Source organism: Seriola dumerili, unplaced genomic scaffold, assembly GCF_002260705.1.
Source record: "Seriola dumerili isolate Sdu_G_001 unplaced genomic scaffold, Sdu_1.0 BDQW01001222.1, whole genome shotgun sequence".
In the NCBI taxonomy this organism is placed as follows: domain Eukaryota; kingdom Metazoa; phylum Chordata; class Actinopteri; order Carangiformes; family Carangidae; genus Seriola; species Seriola dumerili.
The window spans coordinates 134,078-149,110 of record NW_019175477.1 but is presented as its reverse complement, the minus strand read 5'-3'; the positions used below and the strand labels follow the sequence as shown (position 1 = coordinate 149,110).

The window sequence follows — 15,033 nt, the reverse complement described above, 5'->3', positions numbered from 1 at the left end:
ATGAATTAGAAACTATTTTGATATGTTTAAGGCTGCAACTAATGATTATTTTCATTGAGAATTAATCAGGAGATTGTTTCCTAGATTTATTAATTGCTCTGCTGGTCTATAAAATGTCAGAAAATGGTTGAAAATGTACATGGAAATTTCCCACAAGCCCAAGGTGATATCACCAGATTGCCTGCTTTTTCCCACCAACAGTCTAAAACCCAGCAATAATCCGTTTTCTATCAAAAGACAAAGAAAAGAATAAAATCCTTACATTTGAATAACTGGAACCAGAGATTGTTGAAAAAAATATCTGGCAACTACTCTGATTATCAGTGATTAAGAATCGGTTCCAGCCACACAGATGGGAGGATTTTCATCTTTTTCTCTGGGTTAGTCAGGGTACATTGATTGTCTTTTTGGGTTTTGAACTGTTGTTGTTGGTCAGACACTGGTCACTTTAGACACTGGGAAATTTTGAGGGTTTTTATTTTTGCTATTTTCTGATGTATAAGTCAAACTTAAAATTTGTTGATTCATCAAGAAAATAATGGCCAGATTAATCCATAATGAAAATAATTGTTAGTTGCAGACCTTTAATGCCAAATTTGATCATATTTGTGTAGAATAATCTCTAAGGAAGAATAAAACATTAACCAACATGTCTGCTGTGTAAGAAAGTCAATATGAGAAAACCAATTTTTTCCTGGTTCCAGGAAGAGCTGCATGTTTTCATTGACCTAATTTCTTTTAATTACCATATTTTCTGTTTATTGCTCCATAACAGGATGTAGCCGTTGGTCTGCCCTGACCCATATCCCGCTACCTTTCACCCAGCCTTCATCTTCCTATATAGGTCACATGTCTAATAGAATATATGTTTAGATGAGATCCTCTTACCCAGGCTCAGATGTTCAGGCACTCTGCCATTAACATGAAGTCAGACACCATCATACTGCACATAACCCTGGATAAATTCAAACAGAGTAAAACTGATGCTCAAATAAAGTCAAATAAATGAGGTTTAATAAAAATAGAGGTGGGATATTGTGGCTGTGGACACATATAAGCTCATACTCAGACCGGAAACAGATCACATGTCTCTCTGTCAGGCTTGGTGTGCAGTATCTCAGAGGGCTGATGTAGAGAAAAGTTTCTGATGGCAGCAGCAGAAGTAATTTCCTCAGACTTGGTCACCTCATTATCAAGTGGAGCAGAGTTTCCCTTCCTTCCTGAAGGCACAGCGCTCGCAGTCTGCCAGCACGCTCATTTATCCCCTCTGTCTGTCACTTCAGTGTCCAGCTCGTCCCTCAGCAACACATCAGACCCCCTCCCCTCACCTTCTGCTCTCTGCTCGTCCTCCAGGACTTGTTCTCATCCCTGTTTTGCCAAGAAATGGTTCGGAGCTTGTATGAGGAGCCCTGGAGGGGACATGTTGTTATTTAACAGAAGGATGAGGATTTCTCATTGTCATGCTTCCATGTATGCAAATTTTAGGGTGTGTCTTCTGTGTCAGCTGCAGCCAATTGGTACTGGAAGAGACGAGATTGAGAGCAGAGATGGCATCTACTGTAAGTTTTGTCCACTGTGTCTTAGAGGCCTTTAAGTTAAGCAGTTATGTTTGGAAGGAGTGTCCCATTTAATCAAGTGGAAAATGAAGAGGAAAATTTATCTATCCTGTAAAAGGGAGGAAAAAGTCTGCTGTACAGAGAATTACAATCTATGGCAAGAAGCCAGTCAGACATTCATCTCATTACAGGACTGCAAGGTCTGTTTACTCTGGAATGTGTGACAGTATTTAAATGAAAATCCATAATCAGAGTCAGCATTTACATTATGGTTTCTCTGCATTTAATGGAAGAGCACTTTGGTTAGGTCTCTTGACAAATGTGGAGAAACACACAATAATTGTTTTGATTGTTGATTAATCTGTCCATTTTTATGTATATATATATATCAAATATCAGAATATAGTAAAAAAAACAAAAAAAAAATGCCCCAAGCAATTTCAGTTTCAGTTTCAATTCAGTTTGCTCATTTATCCGACCAACAGTCCCAACAAAAGATATTCAATTTAAAATAAAACAAAAGAGAAAAGCGGTGAAACATTACAGTCAAATAATGAATCAGATAATTTACTTCATTCAGCTCTTGCAAATACAAAAACATACATAAAAATGACAACACTTCACTGGAACTCCCCAATTTAACGTTTACAGGCACCATATAAACATTTAATAAGTGGTTTGTAACTTACTTATATTACATAAGTGATTATTAATGTTTACAACAGCTATAACTCCTCTTGTGAGCACCCATAAATGGTGGTTAATGTTACGGATAATGAATGACTATATGGTAAAACACATTTGTAATAATATGAAGTATGTATTCATGGGAGATGTTAGAATTGTTGACAAGTATCGTACATTAATAAACACTTAAATATTTCCTTACATCTGCTTGTAGTGTGTTATAAACCTATTTAGTACATGTTTATGTAGAGCTTATAAATGCTAAGTAGGGGAGTGAAAATGGTGAGGAAACCCTTTTATGCATACGTGTGAGATCTATGGTTTTATATGGATGCACAGAAAACCAGCGGGGTTTCCGATTGTGACAGTGGACACGGGCATGCAGCGAGCATGGGCAGCCCTTTGGCACACTAGTTGCAACAGCTGCTCAGCCAACCCCTTCACCACCACCACCACCACCCACCCACCCACCCCCCCACTCTTACTACTACCACTACCAGGGGCCAGGATGACGTAACCGCTGCCTCGCTCCGCTGCCAGCCAGCGTGTCACGTGACAGAGGTCGCTAGTCAGACCGTGTTACCATCTCCCAGCCCCGGGTTGTGAGAATCATAACATCCTCCGTCCTCTCTGTTACTGCGCTTCTCTTTCGCCCTGTCAGAATATTCTGCAGCATGAAAACACAATGGAGTGTAATCTCCAGATGTTCCTGGTTAGGGCAGAGTTTATCAATCAGCTGCAGACACCAGTGGAGATCTTAATCTCTTCTTGTTTGACATGCGCCGCTGAGGTCTAAATCGGGATGAGGTTTTATGCTGTCTGCGGCACCGCAGTAAAGACAGGATTTTCATAAAAACATGGACTGTCCAGGAAGTCTTGGCTGTGCCGTATGAATTCTAATCTCCCTCCCAGCAAGGCTGCTAGTCATTGGTGCCATTTTGTGTAATAGCCTTCAGAGCTGTGTCTTGTTAGTACATGATTGTTTGACTGCTCATGCGGCCTGTGGTGAGATAAAGCTGATCCTCGTCTTTATTGAGTGACGGTCCGTCTTATATAAGAATACAAAAGTGTTGCACTGAAAATCACAAAGTAATTTAGTATGACAATGTTTTGAAATGGGATTTTATCCTGCAGGGGTATCAGTCTGCTAACGTTAATGTTGAAAATTCACGTTTAAAAATTCAGGCTACAAATATTTAGTTCCCCTCATGCCATGTTTGTTCTTTAATTTAAATAGCTTTAATGATATTTTTGTCTCATTGTCTTTCATGTGAATATCAAATAATGCAACTCATGCGCCTGCAGAGGCTGAATAATACATAGATTTTGAGTTGGATCCAAAATCTAAAGGTGCTTCTGGTCTATCCCCAGTGAGATGAAGTGAGTAGATTATGTTTTGCAAAGAGCATATATTTCAAAGAATTAAATCAAAAGACAAACCATAGTCAAAGCGCAAGTTGTGGAGGTGTTTGAGAGTTCCCCTCAGTGAGAGGCTCCTGTGTGAATAACATGCCTGACATACCTAAAGAAGGCAAGGCCAGTCTTGATGTCACATGGCGGCTTGTTCCCTATCTGTGAGTCAAGTGGCTGGTCAGCCATGTTTAATACGATCAGATGCTGGCTGACACATTGATATGGAGCACTGACCACCACACTGGCAAGTGCAACACTTGGTGTTAACATGATCATAAACACTGACTTAGAGGCATCAGTCTATTAGGTGTGTTTTGTTGCACTCATTAAGATTTCATGTTTCAGTGAAACACACATTTACAACATTTCAGTGACGCTTTATTCAGAGTCAGTTGTTCTTTGTGTAAATCACTGTATGCTAGATTTACTTGGATTACCTTTGAGGCAGCAGACCTGTATATCAGAGGAAGTGAATCATGCTGATGTAACCGCAGCGTGTGTTTGCCTGCTGTAGTCATCAGAATACTCAGAGTAAATCTGTCTAAAAAGTTGTGACGAATGCTTGATGATGAAAGACATCACTGATGAAAGACAGCACGTTCTGTTTATGTGCAGTCCGGCCATCTCTCCCTTAGTGTGCTTATGTGTGCACATGTGAGTTTGTTTTGAGCCAAAGACTGTAGAGAGAGAAGAAACAAGTGTTCACATCCCAAATCCAACTGATGAAACCAACCAGGCGGAGAAAGCTGAGGCCACTTTGCTTTGAATCTCAGAGAAAGACTGCTTTAAACCCCTTTTTCATTTGTTTTGTTCATTTCAGTTCACCCGGGATGAATGTTTTTTTTTCTCAGCCAGCCTCTGTGCCTCCTCTTTTGACAGGCAGGTGTCGTTTTTGTTTCTCTAAGCCCCGCCTCCTCTCTCTCAAGCTGTGGCCTGCTTTGCCAGTGCACTACAATACTCACTCTCTCTCTCCCTTTATTCCTCTCTCTCTCTCTCTCTCTATGTCTATCTCTATCTCTATCTCTATCTCTCTCTCTCTCTCTCTCTCTCTCTCTCTCTCTCTCTCTCTCTGAAACAATGAAGGAGATACCTGCTGATCCCATCTGGCGCCATGTCTTTGTGTAGGTCTCAATGACAAGGGCCAACTGACACCTGTCTAAAACTGCCCTGTTGCCCCCTCCACACGATGTCCTGTTTTCTGTGGCACAGCTGGGATGTTCCTCTGGGAGTCACCAAACCTGGCATCATGCATGTCCATGTTTTTTTTTTTGGGGGGGGGGTTTCTCATGCCAGCTGTCAGCCTTTGTAGGTGGATCTATGTGTCTGGAATGACTGACTCTCAGAGCATGTGGTCCCACAATGGCTGACATTTTCTGCCACACCCATCTATACATATACTATCTGAATAGAGCCGAAGGGTTTTACATATTGCTAAGAATCATGTTTGCATTTCTGTCACACCTTGAGAGCCTTGAGAGCAGTGATTGTAATGCTCTCCACTCTCCTACTTGTTTCTACTAAAGGTCTACTTGTTTTTTTCTGTATTACTGTCCCCCCCTGTCCATTATGTTATGTACATTAGTCAGGAGAGTATTCCCATCCCATAGTGTCAGTTCAGCTCCTGGTTTGCAGGCTTCGCCCCCTGCTGGCTGTGCATTGTAGAGATCATCAACAGTGCCAGAGGTTTGCAGGTTTATTAAGCACAGATCTTGTTGCTGCATGCGAGTCATTAGATCCAATAAGCGCCACTTACTGAGTTTACGTTGTAATTACTACTCTTAATTGCTGCTATCTCTGCTAGTTGTCTGTTAGCATGTTTCCCTACAATGTAAAGTTTTGAAAATGCTGCCAAATGACAGGTTGCAAGCATGAGATCATTCTCATCTTTGTACTGGATGAATTATGTGAACATTTTGAACATGAAGGACAATGGAGGACATTCAACTGGTGTATGTGTGCTGTGGTGTTATCTAGTGCTGCGACAATTGGTTGATTAATAGATTAGTTGATGGAAATAACATTAAATGCAAAACTGTCAGATTAATAAAACAAAACAAAAAAAATAGTTTCAGTTGTTTAGTTTTATGTTAATGTGAAAGTGACACTTTTAAGTGTTAACTCAGCAGTTACAGTTCACTCACTCACTCTGTGGAAATACAGAACTCATGTCTTCCCTTTGACTGTTTAACACACATGAAACTCTCCCATGGTTGCTGTTGGTGGTGTGCTGGGGTGAGCGAGCAGCAACAGTCGTGCTTCATACATGTGACAGCCTGTTTTTTTGGGGGGGGTTTTTTGACTGGAAAAAACTTAACGATCCAGGTCTCACAACACCACTGTCATTCTCACCTCTTGTCCCAGTGGCCCATGTCTCTGCTAATCCCCCACCTGTGTGGGAGCCTCTGCCCCTCTCCTAGCGCCCCGTTGCCTCTGGCACTCGGTACCATCCCCAACACCTGTCCTCATTAGTCCATGCATGTCTGCCAGTCCTCCGCTCAGGCCCAGCCCATCCCCAATCTGCCAGATACCTCCCCCTCCAGGACTCGCTATGTCCTTCACCATGGTTGGTGCTTTTCATGACCTTTTAATCTGCTAATGTGGTGGGCTCTATGCACTGATTGGTTCAACCCTCTCAATGACTCCACTGAGTCACCTTTTCTTACTCATTCTTCAAACCGTGTCCCTTCTTTTCTGCTCTCCTTCCTCACTTCTCCTTGTCACTTTGTGTGCTGTGTCTGTGTTGCTGTTTTCCTGCGTTGCTTCTCACCCGTTTATCTGCCCCCCCCCCCCGAACAGAACAACGACAACGAGACACCGCTGCACTGTGCTGCTCAGTATGGCCACTCGCAGGTGGTGCGGCTGCTGCTGGAGGAGTTGACAGACCCCACCATGAGGAACAACAAGTTTGAGACTCCACTGGACCTGGCAGCGCTGTATGGCCGCTTGGAGGTAGTCAAGCTGCTGCTCAGCGCCCACCCCAACCTGCTCAGCTGTAACACCAAGAAACACACGCCGCTGCATCTGGCCTCCCGGAACGGGCACCTGTCTGTGGTGGAGGTGCTGCTGGACGCTGGCATGGACATCAACTATGAGGTGTGTTTTGGCCTGTATGTGTGTGTGAGCCTCAAAGCTTCGGTTTGCAAGTGTTTCTTAATATGCTGTCATGTCCCACATAATGTTGGGTGACTTAATCTGCTCTTGCAGCACATCCTCTCGGTACTTCCTATTAAAGCTATGAGGTTAAATGTAAAACACTTAAGCTCCCTATTTGCAGAGGGGCTGTTGTGGTGTCAAAGCAGAGCCGGCCTTGCTCCCCCTGGTGGGCCCTTTGGCTCTGACACTGTACCAAACTGTGCCATCCATCTGTCTGGAGAAACTTTTCCCTTTTCTTTGTCCTCCTTTCCTCTGAATGGAGGATGGGATGTCTATCCGGTGTCCTTCAGGCCCCCGCATCCTGCAGGTTTCAATTAGCATGGCCCTGTGAACTGGAAAATTATCTGCTTTGATTCTTCAACCACATAATTGTCAGTAGAGAAGTGGTGGACCGGGTGGTGGGCATAAATCCGGTAGTTGCCATACACTGTTTATCTCACTAAAATGACGGTGCTGGAACAAGACTGCTGCAGGTTAAACTAAGTCTGATTCACCTTGCAACAGAAGAAAGAAATAAACATGTGCTTTAATTTTCATAATAATCACATCGCATATCGGTGTCCTCTCTTCGTCTCGACTCTCTCCTTATGCTTCTGGTTTCTTTTTCTGCTCAGACTGAAAAAGGCAGTGCCCTCCACGAAGCAGCCTTGTTTGGGAAGGCAGACGTGGTACAGAAACTTCTCAGTGCAGGTCGGACCTCAGTGCTCTTAACCAACACAGCTTACACAGTGAAGTTAATTTAATCAGCGGAAATCCACACATAACACACGGCTGTTTGTCTGTACCGACTGTTCCTGTCGTCATTCACCAGGTATCGACGTGAACATCGTCGACCAGAAGGGCCTGACAGCGCTGGACACTGTCAAAGACATGCCCTCCCAGAAGAGCAGAGAGATAGTTGCTCTCGTCCTAGGTAAAGGCCGAATGTGAAAGCAGAGAGCTGTGGATGATGCAGTGTAACATGGTTCCAATACCAAGCATTAAACTGATGCGCTGCGTAGAGAATTTGTTTTATAGCTAATTTTCAATTCTTGTCCTTAGTTGGGCTTTTACATACAGCGTCATTAACATATACAGCTTTCATTCTCATTAAACCACAATAAACTAAACTAACCTTTTATATATGTAATTAATTTGACTTCAGTTGGTAATGTGTTTGTCTGTTGTAGGTCACATGACTGGAAAACCCCCCGACATTGACCTTCCCCCTCCACCAATCCCTCCGCCTCAGGAGAGCCCCAGCCCACGGAAGAAGGGTAATATTTAGCAGAGAGTTGGGACATGCTCTAGTAGCAGCAGATAAAACAGAAAACACTGGAAAGGAAAATGCAATAGAGAGTTATCTTTCATTTATTTCAGCAAAGAACTTTGTCAGTCTGTTTGTTCATCTGTGTTTATTTGGACCTGTGTCATAGGCGATCTGGAGAAGGTGAGTGAGTTGATCTCGGGGCTGGCCCTGGGGCCCGAGGAGGAGAGCCCGTACGAGGCTCTGTTTGAAGCCACCTCTTGCCACTCTCTGGACAGCCTCACCAGCGGCAAGTCCTCTGACAGAGACTCCGGGCGGCCGGATAGCGAAGCTGGCAAGGTCAGTAGTAACCGAACTGAAAACCAGCCTCACACACAAACACACCCACACCACAGATCACTAAGCGCTGGTCGCAGGGTTTTATGGGAGATGAAATGCTGAGCTCCCACTAGATGGTGGTAGTGGTCCTCTCGCCACATGACTGGACTGCAAAGCCCCTCCAGCATTACACTCCCTTGTGCTACAGAGCGGGTTTGCGTTGCATTTCTTAACTTTGATCTTGCAGTTTGATCTTGAAGTAATGATAAAAATGAGTTACAGCCATATATTTACTGCATCTTATATTCATTATTTCATATATTCCAATCTTCATTTATAGAAAGATCGCCTGGTCCACTCCTTACATCCTGGGCCTGGTCATGAAGAAGAGGTGAGCTCAGAGGTGAGGATCTAAGAGAGTGTGTTGCCATCTAAAAACAACAGATACTCATATGTAATGTTCATGAATGGTCACAACAGTACGACTGCCTTTTTAAAAGTTTTTTTTTTTTTTTTTTTTTTATTTCTCTGAGAGATTGGACATGGTTTGTTAGTACAATGACACGGGGGCTGTTGGAAAATGATTATCTGCCACTGGGAGACCCCTTTTCACAACCGCTCTCTTCACCGCCGCTTCTCAAATCAAACGACTTCCTAATAAATATTCATCTGAGCGTGGCAGGAGATGCAGGCAGCGGGGGCGTGAAAAGGAGGAGAAGTGAAGTGGAAAAACAGCGAAGACAAAATCAGAGAACCTGTCTGGTCTGAGCTGTGGCTGACCACAGAGGAAGCATTGTTGGAGTAACACTCTTTTTCATCCCAGAAACATGTTTTCCAGTGTTTCCTTTTCCTTGCTGAAGGAGACATTTGGATCTGAAATATAAACCTATTCTAAATGGCAAGTCGTCTGTGCGTTACATTATCTTTTTTACCTTTCTCGCCTCTGTTCTCTTTCTTTTTCCGCAGGCCCTGTATACTAACAGCAGTATTGATGAGAGAGGCGAGCCGGTGGAAGAGGAGGAGGATCACACATATGAGTTGTTGCTGACTGCACAGACCAAAGTCCCTCCGCCCAGCCACGAGTCCTACTCCCATAAAGGTAATTGTGGGCTGTTAGTATCATCCAAAAAGGAGGAAGTAATTATATAAAGAAGTGTGTATTTCCAGGATTTCTTTGTTTACGTGAGATTTGAATGTTTTGCAGAGACGTTCCTGAGTAAACTAGGTTCATTTTCCAAAATGCTTCATTGACGTTGTCTGAGCACAACACAACCTGAAAACCTTTCTGTCCCAATCAGCAGGAGAGCCGACACACACGGTCAACCCGTGCCACCACTGTGTGTGTCGTACATGTGCAGACCCTCCTCAGCCGTGGCTGGTGAATGGCACCGCATGTAATTGGATTAAATGGGATTAAATTAGGAGGCCATTTTGATCCCGAGCTGTTGATATAGATGTTTTAAAACCATCCCCTCGGGCCTCCCAGCTTAGTCAGCCTCGCTAGCACCAGTAGAAAATGTCAGTGAAGCCGAAGGGTTGGAGTTTAATGGCTGATGTCATCATCACGGCTCGGCTATGTGGATAAATGATGGCATTAGAAGAAATGAATCGTTTTCTGTCTGTTTTAAAACTGCTTTATCATTTCGGCGCAGGCAGTGCTGTTTAAACAGCAGCGAGATTAATCTGGAGTCCGTCGGACTTGTAGCCCGATAATGTCGCTATGCATAATACATGATTTTATTATACATCACTTTCACATTTTCATAGCATAATGTCTCTCCTGACAATCACAGCCCTGTGTAACTCTGAAGTTATGTCGAGCAAGTGAACTCAGTGATAATCTTTCATCTGTCCCTAACTCTCATGTCTTCTCTTCGTCTCTTCAGATGAGAATACCACTATACAGTCTTCCAACAGTGTCCTACCTCAGGTATCTATCATTTTCTTTATATCTTTATATCTACATCAAACAATATGGGTTGAGTTTTGACAGCCAGAAAACAGTATCCCACAAACTTGAATTGCATATCTGAAGCATCCCCATATGACTATAGCGAGTTATATAGTAAAGAAGATTGTCTCTTCGCAGTCAGAGATTGAGTCATATGTCAGCAGAAGGCAAAAGCCGTCTTAAACTGGCCTTCATAACTGGGTGTCTTTGTAAACCTGTCCCCTCTATTTATTGGCCTATCATATCGTTTTTTATTGCCTTTTCATATTTATCGTACAGTTAGCAGCTTTTATTATCGCTGCCGCCCAACCACAACCCCACCTGCTGCCCACAATATCTGCTCACATCTTTTATTTCAAGCTGCTATTGGATTAGCCGGCTCCTCAGCTGCCTAATCATAATAAATGAGCAGCATGGTGTCCTCTGCGCTCTAATCTACAGCTTTCTGAGCAGAGCCACATAATGGCTGATGAAGGCAAACCTGCCACCGCCACAGTGATGCAGGAAGTCAGTCGGATAGCATCTTCGTTTCATGTTAGGCTGGCTGGATAATTAGCCTGGGTTATTAATTGGCTGACTGGGGGATGTTAATAGGATTGTCTGCCAACACAGAAAGTGTTTGGGAGGCGTGTTATGATTTGGCAGGCGTGAATTAAACTCCTTTTCTCCTCTTTTCTGTCCCACTTCAGCGTAAACCCACTGCCCCGAATGACCTGAGAGCCCCAAGCAAGACGAAAGACACCCTGCACCCTCCTGGGCGGGCGGGCCGACGGGCATCAGGAGGTGAGTTTGACCACTGTCCTCAGATTTTAGCAACCTAATAAGGAACAACAGCAGCTGCTGGCAAGGCTGTGAGGGTAAGGAAAGACGGACCGGACACATCAGACTTGAAAATCACAGGCTAAGCATGTCAGTGAAATGGGAGAAATGCGTTTGCGTTTGCAGGATGAGATGGGCTGGCTTGGATTAGCGCTGCCAGGGAATGCGTGATTGGCATTCTCAAGCAGCAGAGCGGATTTGGCTTGTCGGGAGCAGGCTGATTGACATTCCCTGGCAAGTGGGCAAGACTCATTTCATTGCCAATATGAAACAGAATTCTTGATCAGATTGTGACACTCCTATCTTATATCCACATCCCTGCTTAAAGCTGGATATGCCACGTCATCCAGTCAAGCATGCAGCGGAGGTGAGGAGCATGGCTTCCGGGTTTTTTCTTTTTTTTTTTTGCAGATACACATACAGATATGTTTATTGAATGATTATTTTTGGAGCATGTTTCAGCAGCATGGCAGACGAGCTGATTTAATAGTGCTGTTTACAGGAGGAACTGGCTTTTTTTTCCCCCCATAGGCTCGAGCTGCTTGTTTAACTCTTTTCCTACTGTGGTTGTGGGAAAGAGAATTTATAAACGTACTGCAGCAGCGTTAAGTCCAACTTAACAAACCTATCAAACATGAGCTTATTTGACTTTAAGCAGTTTGGGCACAATTCCCCGAGACAGTGGTTTCTTGATTTCATTGCTTCTTGAAAGTATCTGATGATGATGAAAACTAACACATTTTCAGCATTGATTTTTGTGTGTTTAGTCTTAGTACTGCTGATACACAGCCTTTTTTTAATAGCCGTGTAAATAGTAGCTAGAGGCCTATGGACAAGTTGTCTTAGAGGCAGGAGCTGACATGTAATCTTAGTTTATAAGGAAACACACCCTGACATGATATATTGATACATACCAGTGGATTTGTAGAATTGACCTTCAGATTATTAACCCTCATTAGTTGAAACATTAAAATTGGTGTTCAGTGTTCAGTGTTGCAGCACTCGTGTTTGTGGAGCATGTGTTGCCACAGGACTTCAACATAAGTGATTGAGTTTGACAGTTAAGGCTGATGTTGTGAGGAGTCAGGCAAATGTGAAACACTTCTTGAAGCATCGAGGGCCCTTTACTTCCTTTTCCCCTTGCATATTGTCCTCAGTGACTCTCAAGCTACAGTATATTTTTCTTTCCCTTCTCTAAAGCCACAAAAACCACAAGTTTGCTTTATGTGTGAATACATCTTCTTTTCGTCATTTCTGTTTTTGCACATCAGCACGTTAAATTGACGGTTCTTCTTTTTGTGTTTTATATTAACCCGGACTGCTGGCTGAGCTTAAATGTTAGGTTCTGCTCATGTGGATGTGGTTCTCAATCTTTGAGCTGATTCCCCCCCACTGCGTGGGCAGTCGGGGACCAGACCTCAGCACGCTCTATGGCAGGTGGAGGATATATGAATGGTCAGCAATATCAGGGCCTTGTATCATCTGTCACGAACACACTGCTGCTCTCAGCAGGAGTATTGTGTCTCCCAACAGATTTCCACCTCTGTTTAGAGTTTTATAGGGTTTCCAAGGGACATTTCTCACGAGTAGTAACATCCTAAGATTCTCCACAGGCAGTAATAAACATGGTTAAACATAGCTCACAGTTATGTTTGTCCTTACTTTATACTTCCTGCATGTTCACCACTTAACCAGGGTTCAGTTCAATCGTCGTGCATTCTTTTCTTCACACTGAATGTGAATCTTTTAAAGTTTCGTTTTGATTCTCCCTATGATCCAACCACAACTTTGAATGGTTGTTTCAGAGAAGTTGTTTGTATTGCTGTTATGAACTGCAGTGCACCAGAGAAACTGCAACAGATGGATGTAGAGGCGATAAAGACAGAAAGCACCTGTTTGGTGACAAGAATACCAATAACAGCCTCTGTATTTATGGGCAGTGAGCATCAAATAAACTCGGCTATTCAGAGCTGCGCACAGTTAATGTATCAGACACAGTTTAAGCACCACAGTTTGCTTGTATTGTTAATGATAGTTTTATTCATGAGTTTGGTTCCCTTCTACACAATTTCTCATAATGTTGTGTCCTTTTATGTGTAAGTGTACGCTGTTGACTATTGTTCTGTGTTGACTGATTCTGTCAATAGAGGTATTTGTTTGCCTGCTTTACTGCAAATGTGTGCATATCAACAAAATGGCTATAAAAGAATTAAAAACATTAAAACAGCCTTTGAATCTACAATAAAAAATAGGTAAATTTTCCACGGGCCGAGCATGAATATTGACTTTGGACTATGCGGATGGCAGAGTGACATCCAGCACCGGCACTGCAGTGTCTGCAAAAACAAACATGACATCATTAGTAAGATATGGGAGTTCACCATGCCAAATGAAATACACATTCCACCTCTGGCGGTGACCTCACTCATTGTGTCTGTGTGCATTTTCCACCATAGACATGTATGAGCTGGGGGTGCAGTGGTCTTGGCCAGGGTTAACACCATGTGAGATTGTTGGAACCACAGTGATGTGCTCATAGGGCGTTCACACTCTCAAGCTGCCAAAGAGAGGGTGGGTGTTTGACTGTGGTCCTGACATATGTGCACAGTACACTCACTCACCCCTTATAACACACACACACACTCTCTCACACACTTTCTCTACTAAGTCTAAGTCTTCAGCAACTTGTGAAAAGCGAGTTCAGGGCGTTTTGTGGCACACCCCCTCGCTGCAAATGGCCCCTGAACCAGTAATGAGGCAGTTTGATGAATTCAGAGAGAGTTTGTGTGTCAAACAGTTGAGTGGTAAGATAACCCCCCCCCCCCGACTGTAGATATAACCCTTCCGCAGCGCGCTCTTTTGATGTTTTCACTCTTTGAACAGCGGGTTGAAAGACAGCACGGCCGAGCCAGCCACATGTTTAGCAAGAAGCGGTTTTGTGAAGGACAAACAAAATGTAGCAACAGGTCACTACTTTTCCTGTGGTTCGACTGCCCCAGATTCGCTGTCACCAAACACCCTGACCTTGTCACCCTGACTGAGACGATGGTCCAGATACACACACACACACACACACACACACACACACACACACACACACACACACACACTCCTTCACCATGTGTCACAGGGCTAATTGTCAGGAGTCTGGCTGCTGGAGGATAGGGCGATTCAAATTTCCATTCCTGAGCCACCATTAGGGTCTAGAATTAGACGGCAGAAAACACAGAGAGCTGCTGGTCACACGGCAGACAACAACACACATCACTGCTGCGTAAAGGAAGATGATTGCAGGACTGGGCACAGGCTTTTTCTCTTTTTTCTAAAGCCTAAGTGTTGACGACGACGGCCGCTGTCAAGCCGTGGCTGATTTGATTGTGGAAAAGAGGCTTAGGTGGCAGTAATTCCCTCAGGGAGAGGGAGGAGGAAAATCTAATTGTTTTTAATTGCACTTGCCATTCAGTCTCATTAAGGAGTTGTTTTCGTTGGAGGAGGCTGCCAGTGTAAGTTTCACTCCTTTCAGTGACATTTCCAAGTTCTTTTAGTCCTTTTCTGTTGTGTGTTCTTGTGTGTTTGTTGTCCTCTGTGTTAGGTGCTTGTAATTCATGTGTGTGTTTTTGGATGAAAGTTTAATCAGTCACATGGGAGAACTTTTTAGTGTTCTAGTCACAAAGATGACTAACCTCAACTCCCTGTTATAAAATACAGGCAGTCAGGCACCAGCAGATAGTCGTCAGACGGCTGCAAGCTGGGTTTGGAATTCTGTTATTTCTCCAGCCAACATACGCCTTCTCTTTGCTCCATCTCCTCTCTCTCCCTCTTTTTCTCTCCGTCACTCCTGGTAGGAAACAATTACAGATCTGTTACAGGGCTTGCGTGGGCGGCTTCTT

The 15,033-nt window shown here is 43.6% G+C and overlaps 1 protein-coding gene across 4 annotated transcripts in view; it reads left to right on the top strand.

The window, feature by feature from the left end:
• anks1a (ankyrin repeat and sterile alpha motif domain containing 1A) overlaps window positions 1–15,033 on the top strand; it is a 62,844-nt gene that overhangs the window by 13,870 nt on the left and 33,941 nt on the right. For 3 of the 4 annotated variants that reach the window (XM_022767585.1, XM_022767584.1, XM_022767582.1), the window contains exons 5-13: window positions 6,453–6,749; window positions 7,424–7,499; window positions 7,621–7,722; window positions 7,979–8,065; window positions 8,225–8,394; window positions 8,714–8,776; window positions 9,340–9,472; window positions 10,260–10,303; window positions 11,014–11,107. In XM_022767585.1, the coding sequence (XP_022623306.1) occupies window positions 6,453–6,749; window positions 7,424–7,499; window positions 7,621–7,722; window positions 7,979–8,065; window positions 8,225–8,394; window positions 8,714–8,776; window positions 9,340–9,472; window positions 10,260–10,303; window positions 11,014–11,107 (1,066 nt within the window). Of the gene's footprint in view, window positions 1–6,140; window positions 6,220–6,452; window positions 6,750–7,423; window positions 7,500–7,620; window positions 7,723–7,978; window positions 8,066–8,224; window positions 8,395–8,713; window positions 8,777–9,339; window positions 9,473–10,259; window positions 10,304–11,013; window positions 11,108–15,033 lie in introns of those variants that run through there. The other variant, XM_022767586.1, reaches the window with a different exon arrangement.